Raw genomic sequence first — 25,872 nt, 5'->3', positions numbered from 1 at the left:
TAACATGAGCCACTAATCTACATATCCTATCCCTCAGAATGCTCTCTAGTAACTTTCTGACAACAATTGTTAAGCTCACTGGCCTGTACTTCCAAAGCTTTTCCCTCATTCATGGTCATCCTAAAATCTAGCCAGTGTTATAATTTGCAACTACTGTTATTTGCCTATTCGCCCTCTGATTCGCTTCAGTTTTCAGTTAATATCTCAATCTTAACTTTCTTGCTTCTGTTGACAAATCCCTCAAAGGCATTGTCCCTCCTTTTGTCCTATTTCTTCCTGATGGTTGCAGATCCAGATCTGTCCTCTTAATTGTGCCTGAATTGACATCTGTGCTTACAAATATAAAATTCTTAAGGTCTGCCTTTCTTTCCTCTAATATCCTGTATCCCTCTCCCTCTTTCTCTTTTAATAAATGGTTTCCCCGGGTTACGAATGCCCAATTTATGGATACACAGGCGAGTTTCCATAAATATTATTTGATTCAAACGAGAACCAATCTTGGGGGGTGGGGGGTCGTGATGTTTACATGTAAAAATTAAAGTGCTAGAGGAACAGCGGATCAGGAAACATCTTTGGAGGGGATGGACAGATGGCGTTTTGGTTTGGTTTGGAGTCTGACCCACTGAGTTGCTCCAGCACTCGGATGTTGCCTGACCCACTGAGTTGGAGTCCTAGAGTCTTACAGCGTGGAAACAGGCCCTTCGGTCCAACTTGCCCACACCGACATCCATCTGCACTAGTCTCACCTGCTGCATTTGGCCAATATCCCTCTAAACCTGTCCTATCCATGTATCTGTCTAAATGTTTCTTAAATGTTGCGATCGTACCTGCCGCAACTACCTCCTCTGGCAGCTTGTTCCATACACCTACTACCCTTAGAATGAAAAAGTTACCCCTCGGGTTGCTATTAAATCTTTTCCCCCTTACCTTAAACCAATGTCCTCTGGTTCCTCCAGCACTTTATGTTTTGCTTAAGATTCCAGCATCTGCAGTTCCATGTTTCTGTGTATGTGGATAGTTTTTCAATGCAAAATAAACTTCCAAAGGTTTCGAAGAATGTATTTAACTAAGCATGCGCTGAGGGTTACGCAAAGGTACTAATATATCCACATTGCCATCTATGATTTCTGTAATCTGAGAACTTTATTTCCAACAGACAGAACACAGTCTGGAACTGGAATCCCTTCGACTGAGTCTAAATAACATGCACAGGGCTCAACTTGAGCTTGTACAGTCCAACTTGCAGCGCGAGAAGGAAGAGTGTCTTGTTGAGCTACGTGAAGTGCTGAATGATAAACGACGACAGGAGGTGGCAGTGCTGCAGAACAAACAACAAATTGGATTGGAACATGTTAGGGAACAAAACCAGCAGCAAATGGAACATTCTCTAAAGAAGCACCAACAGGAAATTGGTAAAGTATTTTGTTAGATGAAGGCCCTTGATTTCTATATTTTAGGATTACACATTTTGTGTTGGAAAACTTCCTTGAAAATGCCACATTGATATAGATTGCCAATCTGCATTTATGTACAAGGAAAGTAGTTTTAAATTAATGTTAGTTTTTTAAATATTTTCTTAGATAATCTAAATGTTCTTGGATTATGCCTAGGGAAAATATTATCACATCCTTGATTTAAAGGATATGAACAATATTGGCACCATCAAATGGCACTTTGAAGCCCAGTGAAATAGGGCCAAAGAAAATTCTAATTACTTCCTTTTGTTGTTTCCTCTCCATTGTCAAGCCTTCACAAATCATTTTCTATAAAAAAACACACATATCTCCACCACTTGAAATGTATGTTTGCACAACTTTAATACTTTAACAATTCTAATGATATCTTGGGCATCTATCTAACATCTTGGATCAAATTCAGTTCATCTAAAACTACATGTACCTTCTTAAACAATGATAAATCAAATTAATCTGCATAGGTGTCATACAGCATGGAAACAAGCACTTCATCCCAACTTGCCCCACTGACCAAGGTACCCCATCTACATTAGTCCCACCTGCCCGTGATTGGCCCATATTCCTCTAAATCTTTCCTGTCCATGTGCCTGTCCAAATAGCTTTTAAATGTTCTTATAGTACCTGCCTCAACTACTTCCTCTGGAAGTTTGTTCCTTGTACCCATGTGGGGAAAAAGTTGTCCCCGAGGTTTCAATTAAATTTTCCCCCTCTCACCTTGAAACTTTGTCCTCTGATTCCTGATTCCCTTTGAGTAGAAGACCATTCACCCTATCTCTTCCCCTCATGATCTTATACACCTCCATAAGAACACCTCTCATCCTCCTGCGCTCCAAGGAAAATAATCCTACCCACTTTTGTGTCATCGTTAGTTTACAGCATGGAAACGGGCTGTTCCACCCACCGAGTCTTCGCCGACCCGCACAATAATGGGCCTGTCCTACTTAGGCGATTTTTGAAAAACCAGCGACTGTCAGAGTGGAACACACACACACACACACACACACACACACACACACACACACACACACACACACACACACACACACACACACACACACACAGACACAGACACAGACACAGACACAGACACACACACACACACACAGACACACACACACACACACACACACACACACACACACACACACACACACACACACACACACCCGTTATGCAAGCGGGAGGAGCGCTGCTGAGTCAAATCCAGACGGTACAAAGCCAATGTGATATAGACACACCGCGATGAACAGGAAGGTTGGTGCTGTACTTTACACGGTGAAAGCACAGAATATGGGTCGGTTATCCTTGGTTCTGAAAACTACTGCTTTTTTTTCAAATGAGCCAATGAAATTCACCGGTCAGCACCGGCTACAACCTACGACAGCCTTCGACCTCTTGGCAACCCACAACCACTGCACCTACGGCACGAGAATTCTTGCTACTCTCCATGGCGGCCTCATTCTGACACTGTACACATTCATTCAAGTGCTCTCCCGAGTTTAAAAAAAAATTAAACTCGTGGTAAGCACGGAGAATGAACGTAGTAGGTACGTCAGAGCTCGGGGACGTCTCTTAGCTGCTCGTAACGCTAACAGCGGGTACCTGGGGAAACGCGGTAAGCTGGGGAAGACTCATGAAGATTTTTCAACATGTTGAAAAATGTCCACGAGAGCCCCGAGTACCGATGAGCGGCCATTACCGTAAATCTCCGAGTTCGAATCAGGGCAAACTCGGGAGAACTCTTTGAATGATCTCGTAAAGTGGAACAGTGCTTTTAGGCAGCAGCTCTACTGCTGCACCACCGTGCCACCTTCTGTAAACTTATTAATCATGCCTTGTACATTCTCATATAAATCATTGATATAAACCGCAGACACAAATGGGCTCAGCACCGATTCCTGAAGGCGTAACACTCGTCACAAGCCTCCAGTCCGAAAAACAACTTTCCACCATCACTCATGCTTCCTTCCATGAAGCTAATTCTTTATCCAGTCAGCTAGCTCTTCCTGGATTTTGAAATGTTCAAAACCTTTCGGCGAAAGTGGGGTTGACGTTGTCTGTCTTCTCCTGTCGTAGGGGCTTTCGTAGGTTGACGCCAGGTGACGTTGGTTGTTGCCGGGTGCTGACTTCGGTGAATTCCATTGGCGACTACCTATGTCAACCTACGTCAACCGGCGACTGAATTCTTAAGTTGTCGCCAACAGGGTTGTAGCTTGTCGTATCTAGTTGCGGGTGGACGTAAGTTGACCGGCAGTCGTAGGTTGTCGCCTGTGTGGTCGAATGTTGTCGTAGGTGTGGTCGTAGGTGGACGTCCCAAGTCGCGTGGAATTGTGTTGCTGGTTGACGTAGCTTGTCATAGCTTGACGTCGACTAGGTGGTAGCTTGTCATAGACATTGTCATAGGGTGGGTCCAGAGAAACCGGCTTTTCAGTGTCCCGCTACGACTGACTGTCGCCGGCAGTCGTCTAAAAGTTGCCGAAGTGGGACAGGCCCTTTATGTGTTTGAATTTGTGCCGATTGATAGTAGGTATGCCAGACGAGCATGATCCCATCCTATACTTTTGTTTTCAGAGGATTTAAGGAAGACTTTGGAAGAAGAAATTACACATCTGAAGATCAGAACAGAAGCAGAAAAAGCAGAGAAACTGCAAGTATGCAACTATTTAGATTTTTTTGAGTATGAAGGAACTGCAGATGCTGGTTTGAGGAGGGGGGGGGGGAGGGGTTGGAAAGCTGAAAAGAGGAGAGCTGGAAAAGAGCAGGACAAAGCCTGGCAAGTGATAGATGGATTCAGGTGAGGGGGGAGGGGGAGGTCCGGGTTGGTAGGGAGATGATTCTACAAAGCTCAGAGATGAAAAGACAAAAAGTGTAAGGTAAGGATAGAAGAGTTAGGGATTGTGAAGCCAGAGGAAGGAATGCTGGTGGGGGGGGGGGATTGGTGCAAGTCTGGGTGGGGCACTGGGAAGAGAGGAGAGGGAATAAGGGGGGTGGTGTGGTTACTTAAAATTGGACAATTCAAAGGGAATGTCCGTGATAAGGTGTTAAAATGCCTTTATGGGGGCAGTTTTCAAAGTATTTATGGGGACAGAGTTATTAATAATAAGATGGTGGGGCATGTCTGTAACGCTAGAGTTATTTGTGTAGGTCAAGAACATAGCAGGAATGGGACGTCAGCTCATGATGTTTGTGCCGAACATGATGCCAAGTTAAACGGACCTTATCTGCCAGTACATGATTCCTACCCCCTATTCCCTGCACTTCCAAGTGCCTTTCTGATAGCCTCCTGAAACACCACTATGCATGCACCACCACCACTGCCTCCACCACCACCCTCCAAGTCCGCCACTATTCTCGGGTGTAAAAAAACTTGTCCAGCACATCTCTATTAAACTTTTCCCCTCTCCTTTTGGCTTTGCCCTCTAGTGTTGGAGATTTTCACCTTGGGGGGGGGGGGAAAGGTTCATACTCTCTACCCTATCTATGCCTTTCATAAGTTTACATACATCTATCAAGTCTCCCCTTAATCTCCGACATTCCAGACAAAACAATCCAAATGTATCTATCTAAATGGAAAATTCAGGACAAATTTAAGCTGGTCTGGCTGACATAGGTAATATTTCAGAAGAGGTATTCTTCATTAGACCTGAGAAAAACTTAACTAAGTTAGTCTGGGAAACAGTGAAATGTGGGTGAAACCAAGCTGATTTGCCTGATGGTGCGTGACATATGGGAGATGGTATTTTGGTTGTGTCATTTGTGCCTGATATGGTTCTGACATGCCAGTGGACCAGACTCTACACAGATGGGGATTAAGAAGCATGGAAGGTGGAAATGACTCCTGTCTAGATAAGAAGAAAGAGCATGTTAACTAAAGTTAGAGAATTCAGCGTTGGGTACGGAAGGATGCAACATGCCTAGATGTAAGATGAGATGTTGTGAACCTTGAATGCAGAACATTAGACTGAAAGAAGTGATTCACCTGGAAAGAATGATTGCGTCTCAAAATGGTGGAAGAAAAGAGGTGAAAGGACAAGTTTAGTTTAGAGATACAGACAATTTGGCCCACCGACCAGCGATCACCCGTGCACTAGTTCTATCCTACGCACTGGCAACCATTTACGGATGTCAATTAATCTACAAACCTGCACATCTTTGGAATGCGGGAGGAAGCCCATGCAGTCACAGGGAGAACGTCTAAATTCTGTACAGCCAAAACTTTCAGTCAGGAGCAAGCACGGGACTTTGACTCTGCAAGGCAGCAACTCTACCGCTGCACCACTGTGCCACCTGGTGTTGCACCCTCTGCTGTTGTATGGGAAAGTGCCATACCATGGGGAGTGGTACGCAGGAATGGAAGAGTGGACGAGGGATTGGGAATGGAGCAATCCCAATAAATTGATGAAAGGGGAAGGGGGAAAAATATTTCTTGAGTTGTGGAATCGCATTGGAGCTTGTTGAGAAGGATGATAAGTTGAATGTAGAGATTGGGGGCTCGAAAGGTAAGGACCTTCAAGGGAGAATATGGGTGAGAGCAGAGTTGCGGGAAATAAATGAAATGTGGTCCAAACTGTGCACAATGACGGGAAAGCCACGGTATAGAAAGAAGGAAGATATTTGGGCAGAAAAATGGCGGGTGGAACTGAATCTGAACATGTGAAATGTTCCATTTGGGAAGTCAAAAACAAGGGCAAGTATACAGTCCTTTAAGAGCATTGATGTACAAAGAGATCTGGTGTCTAAAGTCCATATCTTCTTGAAAATGGTAACGCAAGTGGACAAGATGGTAAAGAAGACATGCGGCAAGCTGGCCTTTATTTGTTGGGGCAATCTGCATAAAGTTTGGGAAGTTGTGTTGCAGCTGTTAGGCCATAGTTAAAACTTGGGTTAGTCCACATTTGGAATTTTGTGTGCAGTGTGCCTACCATAAAAGTGATGTGAAGGCATTGGAGAAGATGCTGAAGCTGTTCTCCTGGAATTGCCCGAGTTAGAGTGTATTAGTTATAAGGGAAGCTGGACAAGCTTAGATTGTTCTCGGTGGAAGACGAAATACAGGTAGGTAAGGTTTCCTCTGTCTACACTCTTCAAAATTCAGTTCTTTAAGCATCAGGTTACCTGCCCAAATATTTTTTACTTTCTTTCAAGTGTTTAATGAATATAGAAACTATTGTTTACAGTTATAGGGAATAAAAATATAATTTTTGCCAATGTAACACCATGTGAATAATTAGACCTATTTTGATAATTTCTTTTAACATAGATCCCCAAAACAATAGGTAGACAAAATTGCTGGAGAAACTCAGCGGGTGAGGCAGCATCTATGGAGCGAAGGAAATAGGCAACGTTTCGGGTCAAGACCCTTCGTCAGACTGATGTGGGGGGGAGGGCGAGGAGGTTGTTAAACAATAGATTCATTTTGAAGAATACCCCCAAAATTCAGATTCATTTTGAAGAATACAACCCTATTAATTAGAAACACATTAAAATTGCCTTCTTTGAGTCAAAGGTACACCATATTAGTTCTAGAATGTTAATAATTTTGCACAAGTTGTTGATGTTCAATTGGTGAGTGCCAAGAAATCATCCTTTAAAAACAGTAGAGCAATTTTTCTTTTTTTGTCTGATTTTGGTCTATGTTTTGTACTGATTAATCGCAATTGGCTGTGCATCCCACCAGAGCATGCAAAACGAGTGGGAGGAAAAGATGAAGCAGTGCATTGAGAACCAGAAGAAGACAATATCCACAGAACATCAAACTGAGTTGGAAGAATGGATTAAAAATGTGGAGACACTTCAAAATGAACTTGAAGCTGTGCATAAAGAAGTGGCATGCCAAAAGTTTGAGAAAAGTAAGAATAAGTTAACAGATCATTTAAATGTTTCCGCAGTGGAACCAATTTTACTTTTGAAAATCAGTCCAATTTGTGCTTACTCTGTTTCCATGCTTCTGCAAAATTCTCCTCAGACTACTGTGTCAGGGAGAATGGGTCCTCCACGTAACAAGCGTAATATTAATAACTCACCCTTGAACTATTCAAATATATTTCTTCTGTATCCTTTCCAAAGCCTATGTCCCTTTTGAAAGTGACGTGTCCAGTATTTGTCTTGAGATTTCAGTTAGAACTGAACTATTGTCTATGATTTTAGCTAACATCATGGCTTTAGTGAATATCTCCAGCATGGAAACAAGCATTTTGGCATACCTTATCCCATACAAACATTTCACTTTTTAAACCACTCAACTAAACTAATCTTGTACAAATCCCCTTTGCCAATAAATAACAAATATAGTGCAATAATAATAATAGTCTGTTGCTGTTCAGAGCTTATTTGTTGTCGTGTTTCATAGCCTGATGCTGTAGGGAAGAAGCTGTTCCTGAACCTGGACGTTACAGTTTTCAGGCTCCTCTACCTTCTTCCCGATGGCAATGGCGAAATGAGTGTGTGGCCAGGATGGTGTGGATCTTTGATGATGTTGGCTGGCTTTTTGAGGTAGCGACTTTGATAGATCCCTTAGATGGTGGGGAGGTCAAAGCCGGGGATGAACTGGGCAGTGGTCACTACTTTTTGCCGTCTTTTCCGCTCCTGGACGCTCAAGTTGCCGAACCAGGCGCTTTTTGCGGAGCTCGGATTCAGCCTGCGGGACTTACCTACCATCACCCGGCGGGGTCATAACATCGGAGGCTTGGATTGCCTCAGCGCAGAGGGAAAGCAAGGAGGGAAGAGACAATGACTTTGGGACTTTAAACTGTGTTGAGTGTTTGTTATTTATTCTATGTTATGACTGCAGGCTAAACCATATTGTTTGTTTTGTTTTTTGTTTTTGTCTTTTGTTTTTACCTTGTTTGGGATGTGTTTACCTTGTGTGGGACTAAAGATGGAAATTAGCTACTGGCTATAATCTTGCATATTACATGCAAATGTTTATTAATATGCACTGTCCCTAATAAAATCAATTCAATAAATCAATTCAACCAGGCCACGATGCAACCAGTCAGTATGCTCTCTACTATGCACATGTAGAAGTTCAGGAGAATCCTCTTTGACATGTCGAATCTCCGTAATCTTCTCAGGAAGTAGAGTCACTGATGTGCTTTCTTTATAATTGCATCAGTGTGCTGGGTCCAGGAAAGATTTTCGGAAATATACACGCCCAGGAATTTGAAGTTTTTGACCCTCTCCACCATCGTCCCATTGATGTAAACAGGATTGTGGGTCCTCATCCTTCCCCTACCGAAGTCCACAATCAGTTCTTTCGTTTTACTGATGTTGAGAGCCAGGTTGTTGTGCTGGCACCATTTGGTCAGTCGGTCGATCTCACTTCTATACTCTGACTCATCACCATCTGTGATTTGTCCAACAACAATGGTGTCGTCGGCGAACTTGATGATGGAGTTTGCACTATGTCCGGCTACACAGTCATGAGTATAGAGTGAGTAAAGCAGGGGGCTGAGCACGCAGCCTTGAGGTGCTCTTGTTCTGATTGTTACTGAGGATGAAGTGTTTCTGCCAATTCGAGCAGACTATGGTCTGTGGATGAGGAAGTCAAGGATCCAATTGCAGAGGGATGTGCAGAGACCCAGTTCCGTGAGCTTGGTAACCAGATTTTTTTTTTATCAACAAATTTATTCAATTATTAAAAGTAATATTTACATTACAATAAAACAAGCCAGAACCCACCACCATAATACAATACAAACATGTAATAACCTACTATACAACTATGATACAATCCTTATTGAGGATACATTCAACACCCTGCGGAGCCCAGCGGTCCCGGAACTCCCTCAGGGTGCCCGTAGACAGGGCGTATTCCCTTTCTAATCCCACCCGGGCACGGACGTAACCCCGGAAAAGGGGCAGGCAGCCGGCTCGGGTAGAGCCCTCCACCGTCTGGTGCCGTGACTCGCGGATGGAACAGCTTGGCCAGGCCCAGGAGCAACCCAACCAGGACATCTTCAGCCCTACCCTCTTCCCTACGCACAGGGTGTCCAAAGATGAGGATGGTGGGTGAAAAATGCAGCCAGAAGGCAAGGAGCAGCCCCTTTAGGTATTCATACAGTGGCTGCAGCCTCACGCACTCCATGTACACGTGGTACACAGACTCTTCCAGCCCACAACAGTGGCAGGCTGCTGGCGAGTCTGTGAACCGCTTGGTAACCAGATTGGAGGGGATGATGGTATTGAACGCCGAGCTGTAGTCTACAAACAACAGCCTGACGTAAGTCTTCTTATTGTCGAAGTGGTTCAATGCGGAGTGGAGAGCCAATGAGATTGCATCCTCCGTTGACCTGTTATGGCGGTAGGCGAACTGTAGTGGGTCGAGGTTCTTGTCGAGGTAGGAGTTGATATGCACCATAGAGTCCAGTGAGATAAGTGTGGAGAATATTAATATGCAAGAGCAGTTTGAGATTAATTAGAAGGAGGCGTTGAGGCTCTTGGAGAACATTAAGGTGGATAAAATGCAGAACACATCGGTATTTATCCCAGGTTATTGAGAGAGGCAAGGGATGAGATTATGGGAGCCTTGATGAAGATCTTTGCGTGTTCTCTAGCCACAGGCATAGCCCTGGAGGACTGAAGAAGAGCTAATTTTGCTCCTTTATTTAAGAAGGGAAGTAGAGAGAATCCAGGGTATAGTAAGCCAGTGAGCCTTACATAGTGATAGGGAAACTATTGGAGAGGATTCTTTGGGTAGAATTTACTCCCATTTGGAAGAGGGTGGATTTATTAGGGACAGTCAGCATGGCTTTGTACACGATAGGTCATGTCTTACCAACTGGATTGAGTTTTTTTGAGGTGGTGATGACTGTGATTGATGAGGGTAAGGTGATGGGTGTTGTCTGCATGGATTTTAGTAAGACATTTGATAAAGTCCCCATGGTCTGCTGATCCAGATGATTAAGTGATTTGGTCGTGTGGATTCAGAACTGGCTTATTGATAGATGAAATAGAAACAGAACTGGCTTACTGACAGCAGGATATAGATCAGCTACAGAAATGGTCGGAGGAATTGCAGATGGAGTTTAATCCAAACAAGTGTGAGGTGTTGCAAATTGGGAGATCAAATGTAGGGAGTGGATGGGAGGAGGGGGATATAAAATTCATGACATGACCCTGAACAGCATTGATGTACAGAGGAATCTTGGAGTCGAAGTCCATAACCCCCTGGAAGTGGTAATATAAGTGGATGGAGTGATAAGGAAAGCATATATCTTGCTTCCATTGGTCGGGGCATTGAGTGTAAGAGTCAGGAAGTCATGGTGCAGCTATATCAGACTTTGGTTCGACTGCAATTATGGTCGCCTGTTGATGCTTTGGAGAGGGTGCAGAGGAGGTTTACCGGAATGATGCTTGAATTAGGGGGTGTTAGCTGAAGGGAGAGATTGGACAGATTTATATTGTCTTCTCGGCAATGCTGGATGTTGTGGGAAGCCCTGATAGAAGGACAGGTGCACAACCTTTTATCCGAAAGCCTTGGGACCAGACACTTCTCGGATTTCGGAATTTTTCGGATTTCGGAATGGAAGATTTTTAGCGTAGATTAAGTAGGTAGCACGGGCGGCTTGAAAAGTCTGGAGCGGCTGCCTCCTCCCCGGAGACCGGGGAATCATTGTAAATCATTGCTTAAATGTTAGTCAGTTAGTTTGGAGGGATTTTATGTGGTGGGGGGGGTGAAGGGGGAAACTTTAATTCTTAGTCCCCTACCTGGTCGGGGAGGCGGGGAGCGGGCAATGCTTTACCAGGTCGCCATGCAGTAAGCTCCGGAGCCCTGTGGCCGCCGACTCCCAACATCGCGGAGCTGGTGCTGCGGGCGTCCGGCCGCGGGCGGCGCCGGTTGGAGCTCCGACCCCGGCGAACTCTACCACTGGCTGCGCGGCACTCCAAATCCAGCGCGGCCCGCGGCCGGACGCCCGCAGCCCCAGCTCCACGATGTTGGGAGTCGGCGGCCACAGCGCTGGGATACCAGCGGGGAGCGGGCAATGCCTTACCGGGTCGCCTTGCGGTAAGCTCTGGAGCGCTGTGCCTGCCGACTCCCAACATCGCGGAGCTGGGGCTGTGGGCGTCCGGCCGCGGGCGGCGCTGGATTTGGAGCGCCGCGCAGCCAGGGGTAGAGTTGCCGGGGTCGGAGCTACAACCGGCGCCGCTCGCGGCCGGACGCCCGCAGCCCCAGCTCCGCGATGTTGGGAGTGGGCGGCCACAGCGCTCCGGAGCTTACTGCACGGCGACCCGGTAAGGCATTGCCCGCTCCCCGCCTCTCCGACCAGGTAGGGGACTAAGAATTAAAGTTTCCCCCTTCACATGAAAGCCCTCCAAACTAACTGACTAACATTTAAGCAATGATTTACAGATGTTTAAGTCTCCCCGGTCTCCGGGGAGGAGGCAGCCGCTACAGTAGTACAGACCTGGGTTGACCGTGGGTCGTTTCGGGTCAAGTTTGGCGCCAAACGCGAGCTTTGGTGTGCAGACGACATCCTGGAAAAAATATCCGGTTTTCGGAGCTTTTCGGTTTCCGGAACTACGGATAAAAGGTTGTGCATCTGTATATCAAATTATAAGAGTGATAGATAGGATAAAGTCAGAATGTTTTCCTGGGATGGAAAAATCAAATACTAGAGGGCATAGTTTTAAGAAGGAAGGGGCAGTTTAAAGGAGATGTGCTGGAGAACATTTTTATAAAGAGGATGGTGGGTGCCTGTGTTCCAGGTTGAGGCAGATACTACAGTGGCATTTAAGAGACTTTTGGATTGACATATAGTTTTGCTGGGAATGGAGGGAAATGGATTATATGTAGGAAGAGGAGATTAGTTTCAATATAATTATGGAGAGGGTCAGAACTGGACCTAGGGTTGAGATTTTTGATTGGAGAAAGGCTAACTTTGAGGAGATGCGAAAGGATTTAAAAGGAGTAAATTGGGACATTTTGTTTTATGGGAAAGATGTGGAAGAGAAATGGAGTACATTTAAAGGTGAAATTTTAAGAGTACAGAATCTTTATGTCCCTGTTCGGTTGAAAGGAAATAGTAAAAATCGGAAAGAGCCATGGTTTTCAAGGGAAATTGGACACGGTTCGGAAAAAGAGGGAGATCTACAATAATTATAGGCAGCATGGAGTAAATGAGGTGCTTGAGGAGTATAAAGAATGTAAAAAGAATCTTAAGAAAGAAATTAGAAAAGCTAAAAGAAGATATGAGGTTGCTTTGGCAAGTAAGGTGAAAGTAAACCCAAAGGATTTCTACAGCTATATTAATAGCAAAAGGATAACGAGGGATAAAATTGGTCCATTAGAGAGTCAGAGTGGACAGCTATCTGCAGAGCCAAAAGAGATGGGGGAGATATTGAACAATTTCTTTTCTTCGGTATTCACCAAGGAGAAGGATATTGAATTATGTGAGGTAAGGGAAACAAGTAGAGTAGCTATGGAAACTATGAGATTCAAAGAAGAGGAAGTACTGACACTTTTGAGAAATATAAAAGTGGATAAGTCTCCAGGTCCGGACAGGATATTCCCTAGGACATTGAGGGAAGTTAGTGTAGAAATAGCAGGGGCTATGACAGAAATATTTCAAATGTCATTAGAAACGGGAATAGTGCCGGAGGATTGGCATACTGCGCATGTTGTTCCATTGTTTAAAAAGGGGTCTAAGAGTAAACCTAGCAATTATAGACCTGTTAGTTTGACGTCAGTGGTGGGCAAATTAATGGAAAGGATACTTAGAGATAATATATATAAGCATCTGGATAAACAGGGTCTGATTAGGAACAGTCAACATGGATTTGTGCCTGGAAGGTCATGTTTGACTAATCTTCTTGAATTTTTTGAAGAGGTTACTCGGGAAATTGATGAGGGTAAAGCAGTGGATGTTGTATATATGGACTTCAGTAAGGCCTTTGACAAGGTTCCTCATGGACGGTTGGTTAAGAAGGTTCAATGGTTGGGTATTAATGGTGGAGTAGCAAGATGGATTCAACAGTGGCTGAATGGGAGATGCCAGAGAGTAATGGTGGATGGTTGTTTGTCAGGTTGGAGGCCAGTGACTAGTGGGGTGCCACAGGGAACTGTGTTGGGTCCACTGTTGTTTGTCATGTACATCAATGATCTGGATGATGGTGTGGTAAATTGGATTAGTAAATATGCAGATGATACTAAGATAGGTGGGGTTGTGGATAATGAAGTAGATTTTCAAAGTCTACAGAGAGATTTATGCCAGTTGGAAGAGTGGACTGAAAGATGGCAGATGGAGTTTAATGCTGATAAGTGTGAGGTGCTACATCTTGGCAGGACAAATCAAAATAGGACGTACATGGTAAATGGGAGGGAATTGAAGAATGCAGGTGAACAGGGATCTGGGAATAACTGTGCACAGTTCCCTGAAAGTGGAATCTCATGTAGATAGGGTGGTAAAGAAAGCTTTTGGGGTGCTGGCCTTTATAAATCAGAGCATTGAGTATAGAAGTTGGGATGTAATGTTAAAATTGTACAAGGCATTGGTGAGGCCAATTCTGGAGTATGGGGTACAATTTTGGTCGCCTAATTATAGGAAGGATGTCAACAAAATAGAGAGAGTACAGACGAGATTTACTAGAATGTTGCCTGGGTTTCAGCAACTAAGTTACAGAGAAAGGTTGAACAAGTTAGGGCTTTATTCTTTGGAGCGCAGAAGGTTAAGGGGGGACTTGATAGAGGTCTTTAAAATGATGAGAGGGATAGACAGAGTTGACATGGATAAGCTTTTCCCCACTGAGAGTAGGGAAGATTCAAACAAGGGGACATGACTTGAGAATTAAGGGACAAAGGTTTAGGGGTAACATGAGGGGGAACTTCTTTACTCAGAGAGTGGTGGCTGTGTGGAATGAGCTTCCAGTGAAGGTGGTGGAGGCAGGTTCGTTTTTATCATTTAAAAATAAATTGGATAGTTATATGGACGTGAAAGGAATGGAGGGTTATGGTCTGAGCGCAGGTATATGGGACTAGGGGAGAATACGTGTTCGGCACGGACTAGAAGGGTCGAGATGGCCTGTTTCCGTGCTGTAATTGTTATATGGTTATATGGTTATAGTTTAAGGCTCATTACCTTTGTGACAGTGTTCCAATCTTGTTCTCACCAACCACTCATCCCCTTGCTGCATTTTTCTTGAAACCACAGATAATGCAGCACTTATCCCTTCGCCTCTTCCCTTCCCATCAACCAGGAGTGCAACAGTTTTTCCTGTTGAAGTAGCGATTCATTTACACTTATTCCAATCTAGAGTACTGCATTTAGTGTTCATGATGTGGTCTTCTCTACATTGGAGAAATGAAACATAGATTGGATGACAGCTTTGTGGAGCCATTGCATTCGTCGGCTGGGACAGCCCAGAGCTTCCTGTTACCTACCACTTTAATTTCCAACTCGGGCTATAAGCTGTCGATCTGTGGCCTTGTATACTGTTACAATAATGCCCAGTGCAAGCGTTAGGAACAGTGCCTCTTTTTCCATCTGGAAACATTACAGCATTTTAGACTTGATGCTGATTTCTCCAACTTCAGGTAACTTGATTTCTGCCTGTACCAGATGTCCATCTAACTTTGGCTCAGCTTGGTTGTGTTTTTTTTCCTACTTTTTTTCCCCTCTGAAGTGAAAGACATGCCCAGCCCGACTTGTTTTCATGTTCTACATTTTGCAGATTTTGTGTTCTTTTATCTGTTCTCACACTCTAACTGCTCCCACTTATTCATTGATAGATTACTGTGTTAATAGCTTATCCCCATGGTCATCCCAGTTTTACCCGATCAAAGAAACCCTCCTTCTCTTTCCCTGCAGCTTAACCTGCTTCTTTTGGGTCCTTCCCAGTTCTGACAAAAGATCTTGAACTTGAAATGTTATCCTGTTCATTTCCCACAGATGCTGCCTGACCTGCTGGTGTTTCCACCACTTTCTATTTTTATTACCTTTGAGAAACTCTTATTGTACTATTTTGTTTATTGTCTTAGAAACTTGGAAATGAGTAAAATTGTCACAGAGATAAACCTTCAATGATCTCTTGCAGATGAGTATCAGAATTTGGAGAGTCTTTGCCAGATGAGCTTAACAAAACTTCAAGAACAATTTCAACATGAATACGAACGGAAACAGGAGGAATTGAAGAGAGAATTTGAGGAGAGGGAACAGGAGCATCGTGCAGAGGTGCGTGAAACTAATTGCTTTTAATTGGAAACTTATTTTAACTCTCGTCAAGATTATTTTGAAAACTCTTATTCAATGTTTCGTAGAAATATTACAAGATGAATTCTTCCCTCCTGAGTTCTCTTCTCCCACAATAATACATTTATTGCCGACCTGCTAGTTTCTCCAGAATGCTTGTTTTTAGACTTCCATTATCCGCAATACTTTACTTTTGGATCATTGTTTTTATTCTTCTGCACCATGCTAACAGAATATCTGAGCAATTTTGTCTGGAATCGTATTGGTTTATTTCCGTCATGTGTGCCAAGATAATGAAATATTGTTTTGTGTGCTATTCAGGCAAATCATACCATACGTGAGTAGATCAAGATAGTACAAAAGAGAAAATGTCGAGTGCAGAATATAGTGGGACAGCTATAGAGAGTGCAGTTAAAAACCAGTGCAAAGGCCAGAACGAGTTACAATGGAAGATCTGGAATATGCCTTTAGCTATAAGATGTCCACTCAAGGGTTCTTGCTTTCAAGCTTTTGTATCTGACAGTAAAGGGGGGGGAAGAGAGTATGACCGAGCTGTGAGTGTCCTTAAATATGATGGTTGCCTTCCTGAGGTAATGGAGGAGTTGATGTGGGGGAGGTTGGCTTGCGGGGCTAACTGAGCTTTGTTCACAACCTCTGCAATTTCTTGTGGACTGGGGCAGAGCAATTGCCATATCAATCTATGATGCATCCAGTCACTGGAGACATTCCGAATTACTTAGTCTTTTGAAGAAATAGAGGTGTTGATGTGCTTTCTTTGCAGCAGTGTCAATATGCTTTTATTGCGGTGACTGCCGTGAAAACTAACCCCCCCCCCCCCCACTGCTTCCTAAAGTCGATGACGCTCCTCCATTTTGCTAACATTGAGGGAGAGGTTGTTGTCTTGACACCATGCTATTGAGCTTTATTTTGCCTTCCTATATTCCATCTTTTCATTGTCTGGGATCTGGCAGACCACGGCACTAACCATGAGTTTTCAGCGATGGGAAAGTCAAGAGTGTTTTATTGTCACGTGTCCCAACACAAAACAATGAAAGTCCCAAGTGCAACCCAGGCAGCTTGTAGTTCGGCGTTTAGTTGGAGTTCGTAGTGTTCAAAAGCCTGATAATTGTTGGGAAGAAGGTGTTCAGTTGAAATCAAACCCTGGACTTTTACACAAACTTTGGGCACCTCATTTCCTTTGGGGATTACATGGATCTCTCTAATGGGACACTTTTGCTGAGGTCTCCAAATTAAATGAAACTGGTCATTATTCTGTTTTGCTGCTTGTATCCACTATGTATCCACTATGTTTTGGACTATTCCAGCCATTGGGGAACCTCAAATTTAAAATCGTTATTTGACATTGTTAATTTTTCTAGTATGATATCCTCTATCCTCTCAGTAGTCCTTGTTCTAACAGTCTGTTATTCCACAGATGGTGAAATTGCAGGCAACCTATGATGAATTTAAATTGCGTTCGGAGCAAGAGCTTGAACACCTGTGGTCACAGCTTGAGAATACGAAGTCCCATCGTGAAGAGCTAAGTGGTAAATCTTTCACATATGCTTCCATTTCAGGGAGAGATCTGCAACATTTTTTTAATGTTTTATATTTATGTATTTAAAAAATTGTCAAACCATGAAAATGCAATTAGATTGATTATGAATATGCTTGTCACATGCTGTGCTGTACAGTAATAAGGCAGACGGAAATAAGGCAAAAATAAGAATTGGCTGTGATATCTTAACTGACAAGGCTTAATATTGTTTTTAATCCTAAAAGAAAAAGTATTTTTCATCTATTGTTTCATATTGAATGCCTTCACGTTTAGTGATCCATACGTTTTACCCATACTAGAGAACAGTACTATCTGCTGTTTCCAATATTGGAACAAAAGGGGGAAGGTATCATAAAAATAGGACCTACCTATAAATGCACACTCTCAAATGCTGCAATGTCAGATTGTTAGCTCTTTAAAAACTCCTCGCTTTGTGCGGCATTCAATAAGCCTCTGCAACGTGCATTCTCAGGACTTCATCTTTGCCAGTGGCTCTAAATCTTGCCAAGCTTTATCCAAATATCACTGTGTCGCTGCCTTCCAGAAAATGCCAGAAAGTTAGCTAATTGCTACTTATTTGGAACCATTATTAATGAGTTAAAAAATGCAGATTTCCCAGAGATGATTGCATCTCATTTCATGAAATATGTTATCTTCACATGTTAGTGCCCCAACAAAATTTAAGTTGTGCCTTTCAGGACAGGTGAAAAGAGTAAAATTTGGACATTTTAACCCTTGGCGGGGGGGGCGGGGGGGGGGGGAGAAAGAATGTAGTCCATTATTGTCCATTGTTCGCTATTACCGAGTAAGGCGTTCGCTCCAACCAGCTTGCGGTCACTCGGTGAAACAACGAGTTGTATTCAAATAAAAAGTTATTTTTAACAGCTAAAATTTTATTTTTGTTACTGCTAGCCAAAAATACTAAAGACTGCTTGTTACCCCCTTGTTTAATGTAGGAATAAGGGATTGAGGCACATACTTAAGAAGTAAAAAGGGCGGCAAAAATTAGTTCTGGCTGATGAGATTAAGGAGAATTCAAAGACATTTTATATGTATATTAAGGGGGAAATGATAACTAGAGAGAATAGTGCCCCTCAAAAAAGAGTAGTCATCTAAGGGTGGGGATGCATGAGATGGGCAAGATCCTCAACTAATACTTCTGCTCTGCCTTTGCCTTGAAGAATGGCAAAAAGACTAGGGATCAAGAAAGTTAATGGAGATTTCTTGAAGACAGTCTGTGTTGCAGTCGAGGAGGTGCTGTAGGTTCTCTGATGTATGAAGGTAAATATATCGAAGGACTCATGGAAAACTAGAGAAGAGATTGCATGAGCCCTAACCAAAATATACATGCATTTAGAAAGATGGGGTTGATTAGGGATAGTTATGTGTTTGGTTTTGTGTTTCACAAATTTGATAAAATTATGATAACATTGAAAAAAATAACTAAGGTTGACAAGGGCAAGACAGTAGATATAGTCTAGTTGCACTTGAAATCTGATAAGATTCCGCATGCCCTGGGAGGTTAAATTGCAATTCTGGGATCCAGAATTGGTTTTATGATCGGAGGCAGAGTGTGGTGACGGAATGTTGAGTTTTGGACTGGAGGCCTGTGACTATTGGTGTGCCTCATGGACTGGGCCCATTGCTGTATACCATCTATATCAACTATTGAAATGAGTCATAGCAAAAGGATTTGAGTATAGGAGCAGGGACGTTCTACTGCAGTTGTACAGGGTCTTGGTGAGACCACACCTGGAGTATTGCGTACAGTTTTGGTCTCCAAATCTGAGGAAGGACATTATTGCCATAGAGGGAGTGCAGAGAAGGTTCACCAGACTGATTCCTGGGATGTCAGGACTGTCTTATGAAGAAAGACTGGATAGACTTGGTTTATACTCTAGAATTTAGGAGATTGAGAGGGGATCTTATAGAAACTTACAAAATTCTTAAGGGGTTGGACAGGCTAGATGCAGGAAGATTGCTCCCGATGTTGGGGAAGTCCAGGACAAGGGGTCACAGCTTAAGGATAAGGGGGAAATCCTTTAAAACCGAGATGAGAAGAACTTTTTTCACACAGAGAGTGGTGAATCTCTGGAACTCCCTGCCACAGAGGGTAGTCGAGGCCAGTTAATTGGCTATATTTAAGAGTGAGTTAGATGTGGCCCTTGTGGCTAAGGGGATCAGAGGGTATGGAGAGAAGGCAGGTACGGGATACTGAGTTGGATGATCAGCCATGATCATATTGAATGGCGGTGCAGGCTCGAAGGGCCGAATGGCCTACTCCTGCACCTAATTTCTATGTTTCTATGTTTCTATGTTTCTATAAGGCATGATTAGTAAATTTTCAGATGCCACTAAAGTAGGTCGTATCATACAGTGAAGATGGTTAGCAGTAATTACATCGGAATCTTGATCGGAATCTGGGCATGTGGGCTGAGGAGTTGCTAATGGACTTGAGACTCGGATAAGTGTGAGGTGTGTTTTGGGAAGTCAAACTAGGGCAAGATTCTCACATCAAGGGCCCCGAGGAGTATTGTAGAAGAGAGGGATCTCAGAGAACAGATACATAACCATATAACAATTACAGCACAGAAACAGGCCATCTCGGCCCTTCTAGTCCGTGCCGAAAACGTATTCTCCCCTAGTCCCATCTACCTGCACTCAGACCATAACCCTCCATTCCTTTCCCGTCCATATACCCATCCAATTTATTTTTAAATGATAAAATCGAACCTGCCTCCACCACTTCCACTGGAAGCTCATACCACACAGCTACCACTCTCTGAGTAAAGAAGTTCCGCCTCATGTTACCCCTAAACTTCTGTCCCTTAATTCTCAAGTCATGTCCTCTTGTTTGAATCTTCCCTACTCTCAATGGAAAAAGCTTATCCACGTCAACTCTGTCTATCCCTTTCATCATTTTAAAGACCTCTATCAAGTCCCCCCTTAATCTTCTGCGCTCCAAAGAATAAAGACCTAACTTGTTCAACCTATCTCTGGAGCTTAGTTGCTGAGACCCAGGCAACATTCTAGTAAATCTCCTCTGTACTCTCTATTTTGTTGACATCTTTCCTATAATTTGGCGACCAAAATTGTACACCATACTCCAGAATTGGTCTCACCAATGCCTTGTACAATTTTAACATTACATCCCAACTTCTATACGCAATGCTCTGATTTATAAAGGCCAGCACACCAAAAGCTTTCTTTACCACCCTATCTACATGAGATTCCACCTTCAGGGAACTATGTACAGTTATTCCTAGATCCCTCTGTTCAACTGCATTCATCAATTCACTACCATTTACCATGTACGCCCTATTTTGATTTGTCCTGCCAAGATGTAGCACCTCACACTTATTAGCATTAAACTCCATCTGCCATATTTCAGCCCACTCTTCCAAATGGCCTAAATCTCTCTGTAGACAGACCTTGAAAATCTACTTCATTATCCACAACACCACCTATCTTAGTATCATCTGCATACTTACTAATCCAATTTACCACACCATCATCCAGATCATTGATGTATATGACAAACAACAGTGGACCCAACACGGATCCCTGAGGCACCCCACTAGTCACTGGCCTCCAACCTGACAAACAGCCATCCACCATTACTCTCTGGCATCTCCCATTCAGCCACTGTTGAATCCATCTTGCTATTCCACCATTGATACCCAACAATTGAACCTCCTTAACCAACCTTCCATGTGGAACCTTGTCAAAGGCCTTACTGAAGTCCATATAGATAACATCCAACGCTTTACCCTGCCGGACGCTTCCAACCCCCCGCCGCCCCCCCCCCTGCCGGTTACAGGACGCTCCCCACCGGCCCCCGCCTGAAGCTGCCCCCCTCCCCCGGCTACAGGACTCTCTCTCCTCCCCCCCCCCCCCCCCGACAGCCCCCGCCTGAAGCTGTCCCCCTCCCTCGGCTGCAGGACACTCTTTTCCCCCCCCCAACCGGCATCCTCCTTCCCGGCAGCAGGCCATTGCAGTGATAGGCAGGGGCAGGCCACAACAGGAGTAGGCAGCAGCAGCGGTAGGCCACGGCAGTGGCAACGGTAGACAGCGGTAGGCCACGACAGCGCTCCCCCAGCCCCCGACCGACAGGCCCCTCCTGAAGCCGTCCCCCTCCCCCGGCTGCAGGACGCTCCCCCCGCCGGCCCCCGACAACCCCCGCCTGAAGCCGTCCCCCTTCCCTGGCTGAAGAACGCAACCAGAGACGCAACAAGAAAGAATGACTGAATAAATCTCATCTTTAATGTTTAAATTGTTGTTATATTTTAAGTTATTCACATTTTAAGCATTCACAAATCCCTTTTCCACCTGCCATGCCCGTCAGCTGCGCCTGCGCAGTAATACCTGCATGTTCTACGTCACAATGGGAACCCAATGGGCGGGAATGGCAGTGCCGCTGTGAGTGGATGGGGGGGGAGATTGAAGGGGGATGGAGTGAGTGTGCGTGAGGGTGGGGAAGGGCAAAGGGAAGATTGGGGGGGGGGGGTTGAGGGGAGGAGGGGGAATCAGGGGTGTCACACTGGGAACCCGTCAGCCACGCCTGCGCAGTTGGGGGCTATGCGCGAGTGGTGGAATATTTTGTTGGGGGACCAGGCCTCCCATGTGACAAGGGGTCCCACTTAGTCTAGTGCTTAATATAAGACTGCCTTCTTAGCTGCACACTTTTTTATCAAGTGTGACAATATAATGAATTGGTGATTGGATGTATTTGCATGCTAATTGGCAACATTTTGAGCTTGCATTTTACACATTAATCCGTATATTTTGAAAATAAATTTGATGCTGTTATTTGGAAAAGCCGAGAAGCTACATTGCAGTGATGGGGCCTGTCGCATGGATTCGGGTTGTAACAGTATTTTGAGCAATTGGTGCAGGTTATTACTCGTATCCATCCAGTATTTATTACAAATGGACAATTGAGCATGTACGTCTTTTAACTCCTCTTAGAGTTTAAAGAACATTTGCTGGCTTGTACATCTCGTGTGGAAGACGTGAAACTGATGAAGCAGGAATTTGCTGAACAGATGGAGCAAATACAGAAGCAGCATGTTTGTGAGCTGGAACAGTTAAATAAATACTTTGAAGAGAAACTGAAAGAGATAAAAGAGAAAAACGATGAGGAAGTTACACAGCTAGAACAACGCTTGCAGGAAGACACACGACCGTCTCTTGGCCTTGAATCTGACTCGAGTCTAAATCGGACTGCAGAGCCAAGGTAGGATAGCAGTTTTATGTTTCTATGTTATGCTGCAACTAATTTGAAGCACAGTGCCCTCCATAATGTTTGGGACAAAGACCCATCATTTATTTATTTGCCTCTGTACTCCGCAATTTGAGATTTGTAATTTAAAAAAAATCACATGTGGTTAACGTGCACATTGTCAGATTTTAATAAAGGCTATTTTTATACATTTTCGTTTCACCATGTAGAAATTACAGCAGCTGCTCTGCCAGGCCTGTATTGCAGCCATCTTTAGCTTATGCTTGTTTTGGTGGCTAGTCCACTTCAGTTTTCTCTTCAGCATATAAAAGGCATGCCCAATTGGGTTCAGATCGGGTGATTGATGGCCACTCAAGAATTTACAATTTTTTAGCTTTGAAAAACTCCTTTGTTGCTTTCGCAGTATGTTTGCGATCGTTGTCTTGCTGTAGAATGAACCGCCAGCCAATGAGTTTTGAGGTATTTGTTTGAACTTGAGCAGATAGGATGTATCTAATCACTTCAGAATTCATTGTGCTACTACTATCAGCAGTTGCATGATCAATGAAGATAGGTGAGCCAGTACCTTCAGCAGTCATACATGCCCAGGTCATAATACCCCCACTACCGTGTTTCACAGATGACGTGGTATACTGTGGATCTTGGGCAGTTCCTTCCCGCCTCCATACTTTGCTCTTGCCATCACTCTGATATAAGTTCATCTTTGTCTCACCTGTCCACAAGACCTTTTTTCCAGAACTGTGATTGCTCTTTTAAGCAATTCTTGGCAAACTAACCTGGCCATCCTATTTTTGCAGGTAACCAGTGGTTTTCATCTTGCAGTGTAGCCTCTGTATTTCTGTTCATGAAGTCTTTTGCGGGCAGTGGTCATTGACAAATCCACATCTGACTGAAGAGTGTTTCTGATCTGTCGGACAGGTGTTTGGCGATTTTTCTTTATTATTGAGAGAATTCATTTGTCATCAGCTGTGAAGGTCTTCCTTGGCCTACCAGTTTCTTTGCATCTAGTAAGCTCACCAGTGCTCTCTTTCTTCTTAATGATGTTCCAATCAGTTGATTTTGGTAAGCCTATTTTTTTTTTTGTTTCTCAGTCTCAAAATGGCTTCTTTGACTTTCATTGGCACAACTTTGGTCCTCATGTTGATAAACAGCAATAAAAGTTTCCAAATGTGATGGAAAGGGTGAAGGAAAGACTAGGTGCTGAGAGCTCCCTTATACCTGCATTAAGGAGGCATTTAAACACACCTGAGCTATTACAAACACCTGTGAAGCCATGTGTCCCAAACATTATGGTGCCTGAAATGGGGGGACTATGCTTCAACACTGCTGTAATATATACATGGTGAAACCAAAATGTATAAAAATGGCTTTTATTAAAATCTGACAGTGTGCACTTCAACCACGTGCGATTTTTTTTCTATTATAAATCTCAAATTGTGTACAGAGGCAATTAAATAAAGGATACGTCTTTGTCCCAAACATTATGGAGGGCACTAAGTATTTCCTGCATTTCTTTGTGTTTAAGATATAGAGGTGGTTTTGGGAGGTCTTTGAAGTTTTTAATTATTTTGGGGATATGGTTCGAGCTGGAGTTTGAGGATTTGGGCCCAGAGATGATGAAGGGCAGTGAGCTATTTCAAGACAGGATGATGTCCGTTTTGGACAATATCCTGCAGTTGGTTGCATTCCCATTTACCTGCTCCATTTATCCTTTATATCAAAATCACAGCCCTTGGAAGTACTGTCAGACTTAGCCTCAGCAAGTAGCCGCAGTGTATTTTGTTCTTGGCATACACTGCAGATGCAGTGAATCAGTTGTAATGCCATCAGTTACGCTGCTTTATCCTGTGTATCATAAAGTTATACTGCACCAATACTTCAGATCTTTGAATTTCTTTTTAGCTTTTGAAATCAAATTAATTGAAATGGAGATATTGTTGTGCTGCCACAATGGATTTGAAGCACCAATCTTTAACATTCTATTTTCAGGGATTTGAATTTGTTGCACCTACTGTTGATTATGTGCAGCTCTGCAGCTAGCCCAGTGGCACTATGCACATTAATGTTTAGGAGCTCAGTGGGTCAGGCAGCATCTGTGGAGGGAATGGACAGATGGCATTTTGGATCGCCTGTCCATTCCCTCCACAAATGCTGACTGAGCCGTTGAGTTCAGCCCATGCGCTTTGTCTCTTGCACAAGGTAATTAACATAGAGCCGATGATGCATTCAAGAGAGAGTTATATTTAGCTCAGGGCTAACGGAATCAAAAGATATGGGGAGAAAGCAGGAACGGGGTACTGATTCTGGATGATCATAGTCAAGTCAAGAGTTTATTGTCATGTGTCCCAGATAGGACACCTACTTTCTATGTTTCTAAGATTCCAGGATCTGCAGGTGTTTGTGCTCCATTGTTTAAAGTTAATTGTTTAATTTGCTTAAGCTTTATATTGTTGTGTTTAATACTTGGTGGAAGACCTTGAGGAATACGAATCTTAACATTACACTTCTACCATACGTAGGAAGATGTTGTACTTATTGGAATGTGAAATGCATTTTTTTTATTCTTTCAGTTTGGCTTTGTTGTCGTTTACGGACCTCACAGAGAAAAATTACTTTCAGCATAGGATTCAGATTGTGGAAGAATTGGCACATAAATTAGAGCAATACAAGGTAATCTAAAATAGTCCAAGGTGATTGTAATATTTCCAGGATGAAATAGTTTGATATTCTTTTTCTGGATAACTATTACTTTGTGATAACTCTATTTTAAGCTGAGCAGCAGAACTTGATAGATCAACAAGATCTAAAGTTTACTACATGATTTTCATTTAACCTGCATTAATTTAGGTTGGCGCAGAGTGCTTCCCTCTGACAATGGGCATTCTTTGAGGAAGTGTTTGGACAGCCCTTGCTTTCTCTCTCTCTCCATCCCCTCCCCCTTTCCAGTTCTCCCACCAGTCTTGCTGTCTCCAACTACATTCTATCTCTGTCCCGCCCACTCTCCTGACATTAGTCTGAAGAAGGGTTTTGACCCGAAACGTCAGCCATTCCTTCTCTCCAGAGATGCTGCCTGTTCCACTGAGTTACTCCAGCATTTTGTTTCTACCGTCCGAACTTTAGTGCTCAGCCCCATCTCTTGTACTCAGTGGAAGTTTCAATGGGTTTTGCAAATTGATGTCGTTCTCTGTGGGAAGGAGTCCTCAACACCCAGTGATGACCCCTTCTACTGTCTCCACCGGTCCCCCTCCTCTTGGACTACCCTGGCCAGCCTTCTACCCTCTTTAGACCTTTTTATTTCTAACTGCCGCCGTGACATCAATCGTCTCATCTTTTCCACTCCCCTTGCCTACTCGAACCTCTCCCCCTCTGAACATACAGCCCTCCGCTCCCAATGCAGCAACCCCGACATTATAA

General features: G+C 43.7%; 1 protein-coding gene across 6 annotated transcripts in view; it reads left to right on the top strand.

Moving 5' to 3' along the window:
* The window catches only part of pcnt (pericentrin), a 185,144-nt gene that overhangs the window by 39,737 nt on the left and 119,535 nt on the right, over window positions 1–25,872 (top strand). For all 6 annotated transcript variants that reach the window (XM_033024217.1, XM_033024221.1, XM_033024222.1 and 3 more), the window contains exons 9-15: window positions 1,157–1,412; window positions 4,047–4,126; window positions 7,150–7,321; window positions 15,504–15,640; window positions 17,094–17,205; window positions 22,185–22,452; window positions 25,029–25,128. In XM_033024217.1, the coding sequence (XP_032880108.1) occupies window positions 1,157–1,412; window positions 4,047–4,126; window positions 7,150–7,321; window positions 15,504–15,640; window positions 17,094–17,205; window positions 22,185–22,452; window positions 25,029–25,128 (1,125 nt within the window). The remainder of the gene's footprint in view (window positions 1–1,156; window positions 1,413–4,046; window positions 4,127–7,149; window positions 7,322–15,503; window positions 15,641–17,093; window positions 17,206–22,184; window positions 22,453–25,028; window positions 25,129–25,872) is intronic.

This window comes from Amblyraja radiata, chromosome 7, assembly GCF_010909765.2.
Source record: "Amblyraja radiata isolate CabotCenter1 chromosome 7, sAmbRad1.1.pri, whole genome shotgun sequence".
NCBI lineage: Eukaryota > Metazoa > Chordata > Chondrichthyes > Rajiformes > Rajidae > Amblyraja > Amblyraja radiata.
This window is presented reverse-complemented; position numbering and strand designations above follow the sequence as displayed.